Source organism: Schistocerca piceifrons, chromosome 6 (genome assembly GCF_021461385.2).
Source record: "Schistocerca piceifrons isolate TAMUIC-IGC-003096 chromosome 6, iqSchPice1.1, whole genome shotgun sequence".
NCBI lineage: Eukaryota > Metazoa > Arthropoda > Insecta > Orthoptera > Acrididae > Schistocerca > Schistocerca piceifrons.
Genome location: NC_060143.1, coordinates 23,908,228 through 23,929,682, shown reverse-complemented (window position 1 = coordinate 23,929,682; position 21,455 = coordinate 23,908,228). Strand labels below are relative to the sequence as shown.

At 36.0% G+C, this 21,455-nt stretch overlaps 1 protein-coding gene across 2 annotated transcripts in view; it reads left to right on the top strand.

Moving 5' to 3' along the window:
• The window catches only part of LOC124802693 (muscle-specific protein 300 kDa), a 601,574-nt gene that overhangs the window by 219,925 nt on the left and 360,194 nt on the right, over positions 1 to 21,455 (top strand). For both annotated transcript variants that reach the window (XM_047263634.1, XM_047263633.1), the window contains exons 23-25: positions 12,860 to 13,084; positions 15,531 to 15,804; positions 17,570 to 17,829. In XM_047263634.1, coding sequence (XP_047119590.1) covers positions 12,860 to 13,084; positions 15,531 to 15,804; positions 17,570 to 17,829 — 759 coding nt within the window. The remainder of the gene's footprint in view (positions 1 to 12,859; positions 13,085 to 15,530; positions 15,805 to 17,569; positions 17,830 to 21,455) is intronic.

Here is a 21,455-nt window from a genome sequence, read left to right as displayed (position 1 = left end):
TAATTCAAAATTATTTGTACAGCCCAGTTCTACTTGGGCAACAATAATAAAGTAAATCCTTTCAAATTTTAGTTCTTGAAAGGAGGGTTTTGAATTTAAAAAACCTGGCAATATATTTTTGAGAAACATAGCCTTATTTTTATCTTTCTTTTTCTCATGCTCTCCTGGGGGAAACAGCTACAGACATTCATGGTAACTTGTTATTTGGCATACTAGTATTAAGTAAGCTTCAAACTTAGCTTGATGCCTAAAAATATTTTAAGACAACAGCATTTTATGTAAAATTTGCTGCTTATCCCTCTTCTAGTTAGAATAGATATGTCATGACTGTTGGACAACAGATCTTGAAAGATAGTTGCTTTGTTAATATTTTCATAGACATTGAATTGTGAAGGTGACTAATAACACAGATTGAGAAAAAAGTGTTGAACTGAATGATTTCAGTCTGTGCTCAATGTAAAGAAATGTCCCATTTGAGTGCAGATAACCAAATTTCAAAAGTTTTAGAATTATTTGTATATTTGTATTATTTTCATTTACACAAATTAATGAAGCAGACACAAATAATCAGAATTAAATGCAGTTTGCAGGGAGAAAATCAAAGTAATTACTTTGAGATCAATCAGGTGGTGAGAAATTAATTTTATGTTGGAGAGGCACTTTCAAATAGGAGCGAAAAGGTTAGGTAGCAAGATGTGAAAATGTGAATTACTTAAGTAGTAAAGCAAACTCTTCTGCTGGTGGTAGCACTCTGGGAAATGTGAATTGTCTACATAGAGAACCAAGCTCTTTTGTTGAGACACAAATTATTGTGTGCATTGTCTCATACAGAAACAATACACTTAAGATTACTTATTCTAGAGGATGCTGATTAACATTTTAGTTGTACGTGAAGAACTAAGATGTTATCATTGAATCTGGTCATTGACTTGGTTTTGATATTGGGCCTATTGTCTAGATTTCTAGAAAATGACTCACATGTTTGTTCGTTAAAGTTTAGTTTCACAACAGAAGATACTCATTTGAGTTGTTTTGATTGTAAATGTTGTATTCAAAGGTACTATTTATGTTTATCAAGTAGAGGAAGAAAATAGTGAGCTACAAATGAAATATATGTGAAGTCGATTTTTCATCAGTGGATAGGCCATTTGCACTTACATGAAGAATGTTGGTACCAAGTAGAACTGACATTAGTGAAGTGTCAGATGGAGGTGGTGATGTGCATATTTCAAACAGTCCATGAAGTTGCTATTGTTTGTAATACATGGAGAATGCTTCTTTCTGATGTATTGGTCAGTTTGTCCAGCAGCAGATTCTGTAGCTGACATTGGAATGGCTATGATTGGAGAGCCATAACAAATATTTATGCAAAAGAGATTAAAAATCTGCTCATTGGGGATGATAAATATAAGTGTAGTTGTTAATAGCGAACTCCCTTTAGAGTGTTTTCATGTCCTTCTCTAGTTCTTTTTATCTACTGCCAGCCTTTTCACACCTACACGTATGTTCTTATTATTCCATGAGAAATATTCCCATTGTTTGTTTTATTTTTAGCCATGGTTTTTCTCTTCACTATTCCCTTCAGTATCCTTGTTGCCTCAGCAGTACCTGCCAACTTTGTTAACAACCTTACAGAAACATTGTTCCTCACTTGTTCTGTGTATGGCCTCTGCATGACACGAGGCAGAATTTAGGCTAGACGTTATGTAAGTTGAAAAAATTTGGAAGATGTTGTAGAGTTTCTAACGTTGTTTTCAACTCTTTAGTACCACTGTGGTACAACATTTGCCTATTTACTGATTGATAGTGGAACTATTTCTATTAAAGGATTGAATGATACATTATTCAGTAGGGACTAGAGTGGAGTCTTTAATAAACAAATAGTATTTGATGAGGTTAATTTTTGAAAAGTGTGTCATGATTAGCACAGAGAAAATGAAAGAAGATTCACCCTGAAAAAGAAGGCAGAAAAATAATCGCAGCAGTTTCTCATTTGTGTTTGCTCTTAAGAGGGAACTGCATCTGAGTTAGATACCAGTAAAAAGTATAAAATTCTGTAATAAGGGCAGCAGTTTATCGCTTTTATTGAAAGTAAAACCAGCATCAAATCGGATGATTTGTTATGGGGTAGAAGGGACCAACATGGATGACTTTGTTGAGTCACTGTGTTCACTTACATGATTCGGCAGCAACTGGATGAGATTCAGTTTGTAACAGAGGATTTGGAGCAGTAGTGGGAGACAACAGATAACCCATTGGCAACAAAGAGAGCAGCAGTGCTGTGAAGCCAATGAGAAGCTGGAGCTTTTTTGCATGGTGCATTGCCTGGTTGTTTGATTTACCACTGTCGCACAGTTAATATGCTACAGAGGCCCTGTTATACAGGGTCCGGCATAAAAAACTCCCCGATTACAAAGTAACGTGCAGCGGACAGTAGAAGGAGCAGAGTGGTGGGGGGCGCGTCGTTAAGTAGCTGCCTACGTGCCGTTTTCAGTGTACGCCATGGCGTGGTCTGGTGAACATCGTGCCTTCGTAGTGGAAGATTTTATTCAAAATGGCGAATCGCCTATTAATACTCAACGTGCTTTTCGCGTTCGCTTTGCGCTCGGACGACGGGACCCTGTTCCCGATAAGAAAACAATTTATTCTTGGGTTGCTAACTTTCGTGAGACAGGTTCCGCATTAAAAAGGAAACCACCTGGACGACCACGGACTGCAACAGGCCCTGGAAATGTTGATGCAGTTAGAGCTTCAGTTCAACAATCTCCTCGACGATCCGCTAAAAAGCATGCGGCAGCATTACGGATATCTGATCGAAGTGTGAGAAGAATCTTGCATCGAGATCTTAAAATGCATCCTTACAAAATTGTAACTACGCAGGAACTGAGTGAACGAGACTGTGGTGTCCGTGTAAGTTTGTGCCAAGACCTTCTTCGGAACATTCGTCCCAATGATATTGTGATTTTTTCTGATGAAGCACACTTTCACCTTGCCGGAACAGTGCACAGCCAAAATTGCAGGTACTGGTGTGAACACAATCCCCAAGAACGTCATCAACGACCACTTCATAGCCCTAAAGTAACAGTATGGTGTGCTGTTTACAATTCCGGAGTGATCGGTCCTTACTTTTTCGAAGAAAATGACAGGAATTTAACCGTCAACAGTGAACGCTATTGTGCCATGCTCCGCGACTTTCTCCAACCGCAACTAAGGGAGCTTTTTGGTGAAATAGAGAACGTGTGGTTCCAGCAAGATGGTGCTACTGCCCACACAGCGCGGCAGTCACTGGCATTGGTGAAGGAAATGTTTCCTGGACATGTGATCTCGTTGCGTGGAGACATTGGCTGGCCCCCAAGATCGCCGGACTTAACGCCCTGTGATTTCTTTCTTTGGGGCTATTTAAAAGCAAAAGTTTATGAACAACGTCCACAATCTTTACGAGCCCTGAAAGAAGCAATTACACAAGAGGTTGAAGCTATTCCACCTGAAATGACTCAAAGAGTAATGAATAACTTCAGGGAAAGACTCAAACAGTGTGTCGACAGTGCAGGAAGCCATTTAAGGGATGTTTTATTTAAAAAGTAAGACCATAAGAGTATTTTCTAAAATGGCATAATATGTACTTTTATTTAGTATAAATAAAATTGTTCTACCTTATTTGGTTTTGTTTTTATTAGCTTTCCTTAAAGGGGAGGTTTTTCTGCCGGACCTTGTATAAGGTGCTGGCAGTTTAAAACGTTTGTGAAGAGAAATAAACTATTGGGTAATATAATGAGTAGAGGGACAAGTTTGTGGACATGGCCTGTACAGAGCAGTTTGACTGGGATAAGGCTAAATATGTTGGGTATTAGTATATTAACGGGAAGAAAAGGTCCACTGAGTGAAATTAACATTCCTACAGCGCTTAAGTTAGTTCATGGAGTGCAACAAGTACACAGTAAAACACCACAATGGAAAGAATAAAGTGTGCAGAGAAAAAGAGAGGAAGTGTTACAAGATATAAATTAGCGAAGAAAATAAAATAGTGGGAAGAAAGAATAGACAAAATGTAAAATGGTGTGGATGGTGTCGAGAAGCCTTGCTGTGAAGTAGTTCTGGGCACCTTCAAACTTTTCATGTACTTTGGTTCCACATTTTCTTTATTTGTTTAAAATTTCATTTTGTCACGAGTCACATTTTAGTTTTGACTTAGTTTCTGCTCATAAGGATTGATAATTGTTTCGGAATTTGAATATCAACTGTTATAGTGCTTTTTCTTCATAATGTTCACTACAAATGGTTTGCATATTTTTGTCATCATGTTGACAAATAGTAATTATTTCTGAGCTATATCAATCATTGTCAACTTTCCTTTCTTTCTCTTCCTTTTTTCCCACAGCTCCCAAAATTAGAAAAGTATGATATCGAAATCCTAATTTTTTTCTTGAGGTACAAGACAAAGTGTGGGCAGTCTCACAAATGCCATATAATCATAAATGTAGATTAACTGTCTTAATATTATGAAAAGGAAAGTTGCTACTCACCATATAGCCAACAAAAAGACTCTCACAATTAAAGCTTTTGGCCATTAAGGCCTTCGTCAACAAGACACACACACACACACACACACACACACACACACACACACACACACACACACACACCAGCTAACACGCACTCGCACGTATGCAAGTGCAACTCGCACACACGTCTGAATTCTCAGTGTGTTGTGTTGTGTTGTGTGTGTGTGTGTGTGTGTGTGTGTGTGTGTGTGTGTGTGTGTGTGTGTGTGTGTGTTGTGTTGTGTTGTGTGTGTGTCGTCTATTGGTGACGAAGGCCTTAATGGCTGAAAGCTTTAATTGTGAGAGTCATTTTGTTGTGCCTATCTGCGTCTCAGCATCTCCACTATATGGTGAGTAGCAACTTTCCTTTTCATAATATTGTTTCAATCCATCGTGGATTTTCCATTGTTTGATTAACTGTCTTAAGTAGCTGAATATCATGTGGAGGAAGAAGAGTGATGTTTGTAAAACTGTACCCCATTTTTAGGATATCCAAAACTGTTGGTTCATTTGTATATACTGTCTTCTGTACTTTATGGAGAAAAGTTATTTAATTTATTCAGTGGTGTAGTTAAAACAGTGTGTTCTTAAACTGAAATGCAGTTGGATGCTGCTCCTGATACACTCCGTATGGGGAGCTGTAACAGACTTTCCAAGTATTTATTTCTCTTGTTTTTGTATTCTTATATTACACTACCCATACTGAATGGTAAATTATTCAGTTTTATATTTGTGTAAAGTGATTAGCTTCTGTTTTTATGTTATAGTTTAATTTATTACTATATTATGATGACAAAACAAATGGCAATTTGCATAATAATTAACTCACAGTTTGTACTGATAGTTTCACTACAAATGGAATTACTGAGAAGTGAAGTTTGCTGTTTTGGTTTTGTCATAATTTTGAAATAAAAAGTCTGTTTTTCAGTATTACATTTGTTTTAATAAAATTCTGTACTAGAGATTCACATTATTCTCTTTCTCATAATGGATTTCATTTATTGTGATGGAAGTCATTAATACTGAGTATCTCAATGTAAAAGGCTAGTGCCATGTGAAGCAGACCAAACTACACATTTCTAATTACAAGATGATGCTTTTAATGCAATCAGACCAGTTGAAACAAACATGAAATTTAGACATAAATGTATGTATGTATAACTTATATGAAAGCAGCGTACTTGTAATCTCATAACATTTCTCAGAGAGTTAAGTTATATTTTCATGGGTCTGTAGGAAATTTTATAATTATCTGATTAGGGGAAAACAGTCAGAGAGTGTCATAAAAAACTTACATAAAAATGTGTGGCAGTCAACAGTGCATATGCAAAGAAGTTCACAAAATTATACATTTATTCATACAAATAATAGACAGTACAGTGAAACATGAGAACACTTTATGTGTATTGTTAGTTATTATTTGAAATAATACTATTAAGAATTACTGAATTATTTGAAAATGCTTTGCTTCCAAAACATAAATAGTGAAGTGCGGAAAACTGCATCTGGAACATCACACTTTTTGGGTACATTGCATTGACCATAAGCGTGGACCATTTGAGGTATGAAGTTGGAGACTCCTCTTAAAGATAAAATGAATGGATAGAACCACTAACCACGGAATCTTCAAAAAATTGGTGATTAAAGAACAATAAGAAAAAGAAGAAATTGGTTTGTAATAGCTCCAGATGATGAGCTGCTGACCAGTTGAAATATTGCTAGTTACGAAGAAGATTTGAATCTGGGTACACATTAATTGTAGCTTGTACTGCATGTAGCTCTCCTAAGAAGAAAAAAGTAAAGCTGTCCTCAAGCTGAAGGTTGGTTTGAGCACTGCGGTGCTTTATGAGGCATGGGTTTCTGCCAGTCACTTAGTTCTGAATTGCAGAATAGTTGTGTAGATGTAGATGAGGCTATTGCAGGTGGTATTCCCTTACCTTTTCTGTACTTTGAACTGACTTACCCACCAGTTACAGGCAAACTTACAGTTTAATCTCCAAACCACACTGCAGCGTGACATTTTTCGCATTAACAAATGTTACCAGAGGGGAGGGGGTAAAAAGGAAAGTATAATTTAGATTACTAGTCTGCCACTTATCCACTGAGCCATCCAGCCAAACATCCTAGAATAAGTTCTTATAAATTTCATGGGGTATTGTCGTAAAATAAGGGGTGTAGGCTTTTATATGGTTGTTGGCAACCCCGAACGTAGTTGCACTAATACAGTTCCATCTATTGACTGTGCAGACAGCCACAGAAGTCATTGCTTTAATTCAGTAGTGTCTTGACTGTTGGGCTGAAACCAACAGCAATGATTTAAAAAATTGTTGCTCCTGCCAGTTGTGAAGTGACTATTATAACTCAATTTTTGTGTGCAAAAGGATCTGCAAGTGCCCAGGTTCATCAGTTGTTGTTCCTAGTTTATGGGTCAACACAAAGAAGTGCAGGAAAGATCAGACAATGACATGGAGACTTTAAAAGAGGAGTACAAATGTACAAGGTGCAGGTCCAGCATTCAGACCAACAAAATCGTGAATAAGAGAACTATACACTGTAATCTGATGATTAATGATTGGTGCCCTGGCTGATAAAGTTCATTATGTTGGCTGCACTAATATTTACCCAATTGTCCTGGAAAAAACTCAGGTATTGTGAGTTGTGTGCAAAGTGGGTACCAAAAATTCCTACCAACAGACACAAAGAGCAAAGGATGTCAAACGGACAAGTGTATTTGTATTGATGTTGACTACATAGAGATTATTTGTTTCCTCATTTTTTTGAGGACAATGGTACTTACATATCCTATACTGACTTAGAATCAAAACAATAGTCATTATAGTGGTGCCATTAACTTTGACAAAACTGAAAAAAATCAGTTGACCTTCTTGCTTAAATAAAAAAACAATGCCTGTTGTTTCCTAATATGAGGACGGTATTATTTTGGTAGATTTTATGAAATTTGATTCAAAATTTACAGCTGAAAGCTATAGCAAGATGCCCACAAAACTCAGATATGCCATCCAAATCAACGGCCTGAGAAACTATTGTCTGAAGTAGCCCTCCTCCACAACAATACAAGTCCCCATGCCGCTGACTTTTTGAGCATTGGCCCTACAGACCCAACTTAGCACCCAGTGACTTATTTCTTGCATTTGAAACTGTGGCTTGGTGGACAACAGTTTGAAGATTATGAAGAAGGCAAGACCGCTGTTGTCAACTGGTTAAATTTCGCACTGTAGAACTCCTTTGCAGATAAGTTGAAGATGCCAGCACAGTATTACAAGTCACTGGAAGTGAATGACAGTGGTAAAGTTAAGTAGGTTTGTAGGAAACTAAAGCTACCAATAAAAACATTTTCTAAAGAATTTTTTCTCCAAACAGTTTTTATTTTTGTACTACTACTCATTCCAGGTTGGCATATCAATAATATTACGAAAAGGACAGACATTACAAACAACTGTTGCACATAAGCTTTCAATGAAGCCAACACACACACACACACACACACACACACACACACACACACGTGTGTTTGTGTGTTAGAGGTGTGCTTGAGTGTGTGAATGTGTATGTTTTTTTTGTTTCTGAAGTAGGCTTAGCTAAAAGCTTATATGTAATAGTCTTATTGTCGTGCCTGTTAAAACTTAGAGCGTCATTTTTGCAGTGAGTAGCAACCTATCCTTTTCATAATATGATGAAATTTTTTTAGGCATAGACTTCTTCCTGTGTTAGGGAGAAAATTTCTTATAAAGCCTCTTTTCATTCTTGTGTAATTACATGTGAAAATGATATAATATAACCATGATTGTCTCATTTAGTAGATTTATTTTATTTATTTATTTATTCATCTGTAGACAATAAATACTGTATGGATATTGCCCAAAAGTAAATGTAAATTTATGGGAAACAATTTAAGCAAAAGGAACATACAAAATTTTACATTAAGTAGTACAAAGAATAATACCAAAAAATGTAAAAGAATAATACTTGGTCATACAAGACACAGTAATTCAACTTTTTATACATGTATACTAACAGTATTGTACCTGCATAGTCTGTTTGCCCTGAGGTTTTACTTTTGTCTTCCCAAAACAGGAAGCCCTTATATTCACTACAATAATTCAGTAAAGATTTTACCACACTCAACAGCTGTCCATCAGATATATAAAATTAACAGAAACTTTAGGGGATGAAAGATAGTGCTTTTAGTTTTGCCTTACTATAAACATTATCAGAATCATGTAGTGGCCTAAATAGTCATTTACTGAGTAAAAACATTGTTCAGGTAGAAATTCTTTAAATGCTAATTTAAATCTGTTTTCATCTTCTAATTTCCTGATGTTGGCTGACAGTCTGTTGTAGAGTTTTGTACCAATATGGCAAACATGCCTTTGTGTGTGTGTGTTCTTTTTGTTCGCTGAATATGGATTGCTGTGCTGTTTCGGGTATTGTAGTTATGCAAGTTGGCATTTGTCTGAAAATCTGCAAGGTGGGCCCTAACATAAAACACTTTTGTGTGTGTGTCTGATTTGTTTTAGATGGCAAGTGGAGGAACCCCAAAATATTATTCTGTATGTTGCAAGAGACTGAAAATAGCCAAAATATGCCATCCTGGAACCTTCTGCAGTACAAACATTTGCAATAATTACAAACATTTGCAATAATTCTAAGAGCAAAACAGGCTGAGTTGAGTTTGTGCACAAGTTTCTTTAGATGGTCATTAAAATTAAGATTTTCATCTACATGAATTCCCAGCAATGTTGTTGATGCCACTCTGTCTATGGCCTTGTCACCCAACAACAGATCAAGTTTTACATTTTGAGATACTTTCACAAACTGCATATAATTTGTTTTATTTGCATTTAATATCAACCAGTTTGCATTGAACCAAGTGTGTACATTTTTATTATTTGATCAGTAGTTGTTTGCAGCATTTGCTTTGGTGTACCTATTAGCACACTAGTGTCATCTGCGAATAATATTGCCTTTGATGCTCCATCTGAAGTGTGAATGTCATTTACGTAGACAAGAAACAACGAGGGACCTAGAACATTGGCTTGCGGCACTCCTGTTTCCACTTTTTTTGCATACAGTACCAAATTTATTTTTAGGCTGTAGCAATCTGACATCAGTTCAATAAAAAAACAGTTATTTATTTCTTTCCATCATTCATAATTGTAATATGGAAAGGGTAGGTTGCTACTCACCATATAGAGAAGGCATTGAGTTGCAGACAGGCACAATGAAATATACTGCTAAAATATTAATGCTTTAGGACAAATTCCTACTACTACAATAGAAAACACACTCACATTCACACAAGCACAAATCACACACACATGGCCACCTTCTTAGGTCCCTAGAGCCTGACAGAAACTGTGTCTGATAGAGCATCAATTTAGATTAGATTAGATTAATTATTCATTCCATAGATCCACAAAAGAGGGGATCCTCCTGGGTGTGGACCATGTCAGATAAACACATTACAAAGATGAAATTAGAAAAACTTGAGTTTCATTTATTTTAATGATCCTCAGTCAATAAACAGTAAAATTATGTAAATGAATTAAAATTAAACTTCTAATATTTACTGGTTTAATACTTACATCTGCTTTCATTAAATCCATCATTCACACAGTAGCTAGTTAATTGGCTATTGCAACCAGTTATTTCCAAAAATTAAAGTAAATTATTCATTTCAATGATCCTCAATTAAGAACAGTCAAATTATGTACAAGATTTAAAATTAAACTTCCACTATTTACAGACTTAAGACTTACATCTGCTTTCCATACATCCATCATTCACACAGTAGGTACTTACTTGGCTGTTACAACCAAGTATTGTCAAAAATTAAAGTATAATAAATTTTCATTAAAATGGTCTACTGCACTTGTTGAGAAATCAGGGATGAGAGGTGGGGGGAAAAAAGGCATTAAGTTGGGCGGGGAGGATGAAGGATACAGTTGGGGGAAGTTGTTAGTGCTGACTGGCAGAGTATGCAGGGACTTTGTGGGGACAGGATAAGGCTGTCAGGTGCAACAACTTCCCAGTGCTGCATCTAACAGCCTTACCCTGTCCCCACAAAGTCCCTGCACACTCCCCCAGGCAGCACTAACATGTTCCCCCACTTGTACCTGGTATCCCTCTTGTTCCTCACATCACGCCAATGGATGCAGTCGCAGTTAGGCTCTAGCACACCGAGACAGTGGCAATGTGTGTGTGTGTGTGTTTTCTACTACAGGAGGAGGACTTTGTCCGAAATTTTTAATATTTTAGCAAGTTTTCATTGTGCCTGTTTGCGACTCAGTGCCTCCTATCTATGTTGAGTAGCATTCTATCCTTTCCATATTATCGTTATTCCATCCTGAACTTTTTGTTGTTCCATAATTCATGATTAGTTGTAGCGGTGTTAATAAACTATATATTTATTGGGACTGAAGAATAGTCCAGTGTTTACTAAAGTTGTCAAAACAGGAAGGAACCTAGCAATACCCACAGATACACTAGATAGGCAAAAAATAGTATTCACATAAGTTTTAGAGCTGTCAGTTCCATTTGTTAAGTCAGAGAGGCATTTAGGGATGTTCAGGAAAGTACAGGAAAAATGTAAAAGTGTTGTAGTCATTTGGAAGTATGAATCAATGCAGGCACAAGCCATGGGAAGTGATTTGAAAAAGCTGTAGGCTTTTGTAGCTAAGATTCAGAAGAGGAACAGAGGCATAAAGAATTTAATGTTTTGTCAGTATTGGTGTGGTGTTGATTGAGCACTGCCTTATTGTGACAGGGATAGTGGGAGGAATCAGTGTTGCCATCCTGCTGTAATCAATCCAGCTTTCGTCGGAGATAGTTCATGAAATTACAGAAAGTTTAAATAAGAATGGCCAGGAAGGCTTACTGCCAAATTGGAATGTGGTGTATTAAGCAGTGAATCATTCAACAATAAGATTTAGATCACCCTTAGATTAAAATTATAATAAAAATTGTAGGTGGGATATAAAGAAGAAAATGAGTAAGAAGCATAGACAATCACTTGTGAGTGAGAGCAAGACTGCTACTGCTTTCTTTTGGTGATGCTGCCTGACTGTTGTGTACAGCTGTGCCATGCGAATGGAACTTTATATATATATATATATATACACACATATGCATATATGTATGCATAATGTTTTGAAATTCTATTTCTATATTCTTTCTTCTGATCCTGTTTATTCACCTTCTGTTTTTTTCTTTATTTCTCTTTCATTCAAATAAAGAAACAACTGTTCGTGAACAAAAGATGTTAAATACCTTTTCCATTTGTGTTTCTGTTTGTATGCTTGTTATTGTCCCTTAGCATGTCATAAGTAGCCATTCTCCTCCATTACTACATACCTTATTGTTGTTCTTTGGTGTTCTGAGCCACCTATAAAATACTGTATTAGTACCCAAAATTGCTTTCCATTAATGTTAAATTGACAAATAAGAGCATAGCGCGATACTTGTATGGAAAAGTGTGATATTGTCTCCAAGTATGTTCTAAAATCCAGAGTATTGTGTGTTGAAATTCTTTAGTACTGGCATTTAAAAGTTTTAATTATATTGCTCTAAATCTTGATAATGCTGCAGAAGCAACAGTCTGTGAATTAAATTGATAAAGAATTGGTTCTCATATGTAATTAACTGTCTATTAGATTTTTGAAGTCACCTGTAATGAAAATATTTTTGTCAGTAAACGTTTCAGAGTGGGGTAAAAAGCAAGTACCTCCCAGCAGAAAGAAACTGTGTACCATTATCTGGTCGTACTTGATCGTGAACTTTGGTTCCTTTCATTGTTGGCAACATAGACCTTAATGTGAATATTATCACTTTCCTCTCTTCAGTATATTTATATGACACAGGGTCATAATCAAGCCCAGTTGACTCTCCACAGAAGATGTTTAGAAGTCTCAACACAGTACAACATAAATAATCTACAGCTTTCTTTTTATAGTGAGTGTAGACCGGGGTAAAAAATGATTTGTCATTTTCTGTGATTATCCTCTGATACATATTTATATTTTTTCTCCTATTAGTGAACTATTAAGTAATGATAGGTAATTGTTATTCAAAGCAGATGTGTTAGCAAATAATATTAAAAACTTCGGTTTCATTGTGCTTTTGGCGCCAGTTGCATCCTGGAGGGAAAAAAAGAAATCAGCAAAATAGAGTGGCACAGGATATCATTAGTATTATTCTGCTTTTGCGGGATGAAACATTTCAGTTGCATAAAATATGATTACTGCAAAAAATACTGCGAATCGTTGTGATCTAAGAACAATACCTTTTTTTTGTACTAGGGCATATGTCGTGAAGTGGATGCTAGGCGTGAAGATATGAAATGGCTGGTGCAGACACTTGATGCATTGGTTGCACATTGTTCAGATGAAGAAGGTTTAGCAGAGCAACGTCAATTGGAGCAGCTTATATCACGATACAAGACTCTAATACCTAACATTGAACTGACAATGATTAAGACTGATGTATACTACAAGTGTTACACTTACAGGAAAGAAGTTCGTGAGGTAAGTCTATTAGAGGTAGTGCTGTGTTACCTTTACAGTTTTATGTACTCATCTGACAAGGATATTTCTGTGACACCACATATTTTTAATACTTTTAAGTAATTATATAGTGTGAGATGGAAATTTGGCGTAGCTATTTACTTTTTTCTGCTGATAGGGGATTTTATAATTATTATTTTGTGTGAATGAGCCCATTTACGATTGTAGAGTTCTCATAAGAGTTGGTTGACAGTCCTCTGTGCCACATTTCCTTCATTCTTTTGTTGTGAGATTGTTTTCTTAGACCAAAATGTTCTGGTCTTCTTCTTCCTCTTCAGTTTTTCCTGTGATGATCTTGCCATTGTTCGTCTTTAGATCAAAAAGTTCCTTCTTCTCAGTATTGTCTTGTGTGATCTTTGCCAGTCTTCATCATTTTTTTTTTATTTCTGTGTGTGTGTGCTATACACCTCTTTAGATTCAACTGTTTGTCTCGTATGTTCATGTGGTTTTTTTCTCTTGGTATGGTTGTAAAAATTTTATGTGAAGATTCTAATGCCACTGGGAATGTTTGTGTACTATTTGGTCTTTTGACAGCTTCTTAGCCATGATATAGTCTTCTGTACATCAGTGTTTCAGATCTGCTTTCCTGTTCAAAGTAAGAGTTTCTGAAGCATAATGATATTCTAGTTTATTGATAGACTGTAATATTTCAGTTTTGTCCCTTTAGAGATGCACCTCTGATTGTACATATTTTGAGTGAGACAGTATGCCATTTCCAGTTTTTAGCTTGTCTTTTCAATTACATTTTCTTGAATTTATTTCACTGAGACACTTAACCTGTTGGGACTCACTTGATTATGCTGCTTTTTTTTATGTACTTTGGTGCTTGCAAGTAATATATGAGGTGTGATCAAAAAGTAAATGGAATTTTTTAATTGCACGGACTTTATACATCTAATTGTCATTTTTTAATCTCATTGGTACTCATGGTTCTGATGTACATTTGCATTTTCAGCTGTTTTATATTGTTGACAGCTGAGAATGTTATACATGTTTTTTAGATCTCAACAAATTTTACCTTTGAAAAAGATTGCCAAACAATTTTCATTAAATTTTGCTTGAAAAATAGAATAAAGTGCAGCACTGCATTTGAAATGTTGACTGTGGCTTTTGACAAATCTGCTACGACTAAGACATGAGTTTACAAAACATTTCAAAGAGGATCGAGAAGACATTTAAGACTATGACCACTCTGGATGCCCTAGCATGTCAATTACTGATGACAATGTGGAAGGAGTAAAAAAGATGGTTCTGGAACATCACTAAATCACTGTCATAGAGATTGCTGATGATGTCGGCATATCCTTTGGGTCATGCAAAGCAATTTTTTTGGACTTTCAGGCATGAAACATGTAGCAGCATAGTTTGTTCTGAAAATGTTGAATTTTGACCAAAAATGACACCAAGTAGACATTGCTCAGGAATTTCTGATTGAAAGTGACAATGATCCAGGACTTCTAAAGAAGGTTATTAAAGGTGATGGAACATGGATATATTTGTTTGATGTTGAAACCAGTCATCCCAATGGTGGACTGCGAGTTGCTGCCTTATGGCAATATGCTCAATAAGGAATGCTACCTGCATGAAGCAATCCGAAGAAAAGAACAAGAACTGTGACAAAACCACTCATGGAAATTCCGTCACAATAATCCTCCCACTCACATCTCAATGCTTGTTTGTGACTTTTTCACAAGGGGGGGGGGGGGGACATTACGTAACCTCAGCCACTGTATTCATGGGACATAGCCCACTGTGACCATCTATTCCCAAAGCTGAAAGGATGTTGTTTTGAAGGGACAAAGTTGATGTTGATGAATAAATAAAGAAAAACAAAAATTCCTGTTACTTGGTTCAAATGGCTCTGAGCACTATGGGACTCAACTGCTGAGGTCATTAGTTCCCTAGAACTTAGAACTAGTTAAACCTAACTAACCTAAGGACATCACAAACATCCATGCCCGAGGCAGGATTCGAACCTGCGACCGTAGCGGTCTTGCGGTTCCAGACTGCAGCGCCTTTAACCGCATGGCCACTTCGGCCGGCTGTTCCTGTTACTTCTTGATCACACTTCATATTCTGTCTTTCCAAATGAAACCTGCAAACTTACTTTCTCTGCAGTGTATTTTAAGAGTTCAGTCTGTTTTGTGTCTGTTGTCATGAGTAAAGACAGGAAGATAAACTGCAAAATCAAGGTTCTATTATTTATGTGTTATTATTATTGAGGGACAATGATTGTTATCCTAACTATTCTCAAGACTAAGATCAAACAATTTTTTCACATGGTCGTCTGTGTTTATTATGAAATAAATATTGATCCTTTTATATTGTGTACTGATATATATTTTGCATATCAGTTATTTAACACAAAAATGAGTATTATAAAATACATTTTCTTTTTGTGATTCAGGTATGTAGTTTACTACAGAAAGTGAAAGAAACTTCACAAACAGGTCCACATCCAGAAACACTGGATTCTGTAGTTGCATTGGTTCGACAACAAGAATCTGCTGTAACACAGTTGGATCAACAGCGTCCTAACATCATGAGCATGCTGCAGCGAGGCAAGGATCTGGCACGTGATGTGAATGCTCCTCATTTTATAAAGCCAGAAGTAATTGGCTTAGAGTCCAGCTGGAATGAAGCCTATGCACAAACAGTTGAAAAACTGAAAAAACTGAAAGGTGTGTATTGTGAACAGACTTTAAATTTTTCTTAAACTATTTACTATCATTGGCATTAATGCCACTTCAAACATGGCAATTAAAGAACTTACAACCGGTTATTAAATAATGCTTGGACTTCCTTAATTGCAGAGAGGTATACCAGCTTAAGATTAAGCAATAAGTTTAGAATTTTGGATGATGATGAAAAGAACTGTTATTTAGCAAAGGTACTTCTGAAAGTAGCAAAATATGTTACAGATACAATGAAAGCAAAGGAAAAAATTCTCAAGTAAAACAAGACAACTGTTAAACTGGAGTCATGAGTTTCAAGAAACAATAATAAGGGCGTAGTTGAGTATGGTGAATTAAACAAAACAAAAACTGTTGGACATGTCTTTGACAGAATGTGAGAAGATCGATTTAAATTGGTTTAGAGAAACAATTGTAAACATTAAGAAATGAAGAAAACAACAAAGGAATTTGTTTTTTTTCATCACATATCATAAGTTAAGATGGCACAGTAGTTAACAAGAGAGGAGAAATGGTACAAGAATTAGATGAATTTTCAAAAAGGCGTATATAGTTTGACATGAAACTGAAAGACAAATATGAATTATGAAAATAACAACATTTTGGAAGTAATGGCAAATGAAGCCATTTGTAGTATGAAAAAAGGAAAAGTGACAGGAGATGATAGTGTTTGCTTAGAAATGGTGCAAATTGAAGGCGCTCACAAAAATATTTACAGAATATGTGCAGAGTAAGACAGTTCTCCAAAACTAGAACAGTGGTGCAATTATTCTACAGATGAGACACAAAAAACTGTAGACTAATCAGCTCCCCCTCCATGATGAAGAAAATATTCACAAAAATAATCACCAACAGCATAAGGGGAAAAGGTGTTGGCTTTTAGTCAAGTAAAGAATAAGCGTGCTTTAGAAATGTGTATCTACGTTTCTTTCCCCCCCCCCCCCCCCCCCCCTCCTTTAAAAAGAGAGAGAGAGAGAGAGAGAGAGAGAAGCTGCATTTAAAGAGGACTGCTGTGATTTGTTGGGGTTATAAGGAAGCTGTAAAGGCAATCTGTCACATCCAGCAGTGCCAGTGCCTGACATGCAGTTATTCAAAGATAGCACTCAGATAAACTGTTCCATAATAGTGTAGATCTGAATCCATTGGAGTATGGTTGATGGGATGGCATCCCATTATTCAGTCTCATCAGGCCTTTATTAGTTTAGCATGCGGAAATATGGAAAAGTGACCATTGTAGAAAAGTGACCACTGTAGAGAGCACTGAATGCTGAGGTCTGAGACAGTGATTTGAGAGCAGCAACTGTAGTAGGTAGTTAAGCCTTAAATTTATTCTGCAAGTGACATACATCTGAGATTTTGTAATTTTTCTTATTATAGTATGTATATTTTGGATCCTTGTCTCCCACTCAAGAAATTCGCATTATATACATCTCCAGCCACTGGCTACGACTAGATGGTGGTCACACTTTTGCTTTGATACATTTCAAAGTAATCAAGAACCATGAGAGTAACAATATAGTATTTGATATTTGCTCATAGTGTTTGTTTGTGTGAAGTTATGACAGGTGTAATTGTAAGCAGTCTACCACAGATGATGTTGCACTATTAAGAACAGACCATACCCCCTCTTTTTTATTTTGGTTCATATAATAAGACAAGACAAAAAAAGAAGAGAAACTGGGGAATCTCATTAATCCATTGTGCATGCGCTTATTAACATTTAAAATAATTCATGACTGAATTTTGTCTGCAGGAACACAGGCTGTGTGGAGTGGATACAAGGAGCAGAAAGATGAGATTGTAAACCTTCTCGAGAAAGCTGAAGCAGAATTGAAAAAGGTGGGAACCAGTGGCATAGACAGCAAGCAGTTGGTGTCAGAGCTACAAGCCAAACAAGAACTAAGTGTTGCATTACGTAAAGCCACTGAAGAAATGTTACGCAGGCTACGTGATCTTTGTTCCTCACTTGAAACCCTCACGGCACCGGAGAGGCGGCCACTGTTACAAAAAGAGGCAAGTACATTGAGGCTGAAGAATGAATAGTTTCAGACAGCAGTGTCAGTTAAACAGCTTAAGGCTTGAGTATATACAAGTAATCCACCTGTATACTTTACTGAAGTTCTTTCATCATGACTGTTTTGTATTCAAAATTGCTGCGACAAACTTCACTTGTTAGAAATGCAGGGCGAGTCAAAAAGGACTTTACAGCTTTGGAATGATACAAAAATTTATCGAGATAACTTACAGAATCAGTTGATGAATCATTTTGTAGCAAACAACCTCAAGTTTTATTCATTTAGTGCATGATTACTACCATCAGAAGTGCCACCGTAGAGCACATTTAAAATGGCTACTTTCACTGGTGCGGAGTGTGCCCGGTGTGTATTTTGGTCTCATGAAACAAACTCTGCAACAACTATTCAGCATAAATTTCACACTGAATATGCTACCAGTAAGACAGTCCATCACGTCATTTCCTCATGGAAATTCGAGGTTTCTTCGATGATCACTTTCCAGTTCGGTGGATTGGCCATGAAGGGCCAATCGTATAGTCACCTTACTCCCGAGATTTGACACCACTGGATTTCTTTCTCTGGGGTTTCATTAAAGACTGTGTGTATATTGCTCCACTACCAAACAATTTAGCCAATCTAAAAAATCGAATCTACACTTCCATTGCACAAGCTACACCCGATTTGCTGCAGTGAGTGTGGGAAACTTTTGATTACCAGTGGGATGTTTGCCACATCACAAATGGTAGTCACATTGAACCAAAATGACATTTGACACTTTTATGTGAAACTTGAGATTGTTTGCTACAAAATGACACATCTACTAATTCTGTAAGTTATCTCAATAAATATCTATATCATGCGAAGTTGTAAAGGACCTTTTTACTCACCCTGTGCCTATAGCCTTCTTATGGATAGATGAAGGAACTGCACCAACTGGCGAAATGAGAATACCTAACAGTAATGTGAAAAATTAATATTTTCGGTTTTTGCATTTAGACTTTTGGTAGGGAACAAGGTCATAACGGGAGGAAAGTGAAAGGTAGGACAGAAATGGGAAAGTTATGTAGAATTTAGATTTAAGATAGAAGTTTCAGGTATATGGTTATGGAAGCCATACACTATTGGCACCAGAGGATTCCTGATAAATTAATGATAACTTGAAATTTTATTTCTTCTTTTGTGGCTCTGTTAACTGTCTTTACGTATTCTTCCAGTTTCAAAGTAAATAAAGCTCATTACTTCTTCTCATACATTTATAATCAATTTTTCAACTGGGTTTTGTTTGTTTGTAATTTAGTTTAACTGTATGTGGTTGTTGTTTAATTGTAGAGACTAGGAAGTTGTAGGAAACAGGGAATCTAAAAAACACCAGGTAAGAATGGGCAATGGAAACATGTTGTAAAAGATGGAAGAACAGAGAAAACTGAAAAATATGGAGAGTAGAGAAGCAAAAATGATGTATAGGAAATTGAATAATAAATTAAGAAGAGAAACAGAACATGCAAGAGAGAAATAGATGAAAAGGAGATAGAGAAAATGAAGAAAGAGAAAAAGTAAGAAATGAGGTACAGATTAGCTAGTGAGGTAGTTTTTGAAAGTAGGAAAAGGAAGATTAATATGGAAAGCAAAAGAAAGGATGGCATGATAACCATAGAACCACAGTACGTGTAATATAGACAGTGAGAAGGTATACAGTTTTGTAGGAGATGAATCAACGATTAAGCAGTCCAAATAGTCAAGAAGAAGTGAATGTGCTAGATGATGAAAAAGGACCTGATACTTGGTATGAAGAGGTGCAAAAAGTGCTAAATGTGATGAAAAATAGCAAAATGTGTAGAATCAAACAATGGAAAATCCAGGATGGAATAACGACAATATTATGGAAAGGGTAGACCGCAGTGTTGTTGCAGAATTTTTGTTTTTATGTTAATTTATTTTGTCGCATTTTAATATATCATGCAGTCTTTTGAATTTTCTCGTTAACAAAGCCAAAATTACATTGTTCGCCCAAAATACAAAAATACGTCCGATCACATCAGAGGCATGTTTACTACTACTTCACTGCGGTAATACCAATATTCCAAAGGGTTTACAATATTTCTTGACAAATGAATTTCTACTAATTTTGATTATTATTTCATAAACGAATCCAGAAATAAACATAATAAATAATACTAGATTGCATAATTAATAATGGAAATTTTAAGTGTGCCAAATAATTTGTAATTTCAAATGTTTTGAAAAAAAAAAAAAAAAAAAAAAAACTGTACATTCAGAACTAGTATTTATGGATTATAACATCCAAAATAATAATTCCTATTCATAAATTTTAGCTTGAAACATAACATATTGTGTATAAAATTATGTGTAATTTTTCAGAAAAACAGCTGAGATAATACTGACATGTCCAAAATTAGAAAATGTTACTGGTATCGACTACTACTATTGAGGAAAAATTGTTCTAGAGGAGGATGTCCCTTTACAATATCCCCCTCACATAATTTGGAAGTAATATGTTTACAATATTTTGTATCCTATACTACTATAAGGTTTGCCAATTGGTGTAAAAAACGATGCCAAAAGATAGAATACACATGTGTAGAAGTATGTGATACATAACATATTACAGGAAACGTAAGAAAAATATCTACTACTTAAGTCATAATCTATACATGTATGAGGATATGGCATTCACATTTTCAGATCCGTGGAACATTCTGTCTCAAGACAAATGATACAAAGTCAAAACTACAATATTACAACACTAAACTATAGAAATAAGTGCAGAGACTATGTAAATTACTAGAATTACAAATTGCAAGTGTACATTTATAAAGTCACTCCTTCAAAATCATCAAAAGAGAAGAAAAATATTCAGAGCCTAAGTATACGATGAGTGAGCCAACTCAAAAAACTGACAACAGCAGGTACAGTCCAGGAGAATATACTTAGTCACAAGTAGGAGTGTAGCACAAAATCAATCAGCCACTGAAACCAGAATATGTAAGGATATGTTGACTCTTGAAAGGAGAAAATAATGAAGAAACATGAGGGCCAATGCTTATGATGTGAGGATCAACCAATGAATCCAAACGACACCAGGTACACACCAGCAGAAATGTTTCGACACAACAAAATGAATAAAGTTCATAATCATATATCAATAAGTTCAGTCATTTGTAAGGAATAATTAGAGGAAGCATCTAGCCTCAATCAATAGTTGGCACACTCTCCTTGAGTACACACGCACAGTCGCGATGACCAGAGGTATCCAAAACAGAGTTAAGCATGAGTTTGCACGCAACTCAAGTTCCAATGAGATAAAATAATGAAGTACTCAGGATAAATATAGGAAATCAGAGTTATAAATAGCTTTGAATGATGACATAACTGATTAGTTTGAGGACGAAAATCAGTGTGTGAAATCAGAAATGTATACATCTTGTTATGCAGTCTATACTCAATTTATGAGGACAAGTGCTCTACCATCTCAGCTACCCAAGCATGACTCACGACCAACCCTCACAGTTTTAATTCCAGCAGTACCTCGTCCTTTCCCAGGAAAGGCAAAGGTCTCAAGTTTGAGTCTCAGTCCAGCACACAGTTTTAATCTGCCAGGAAGTT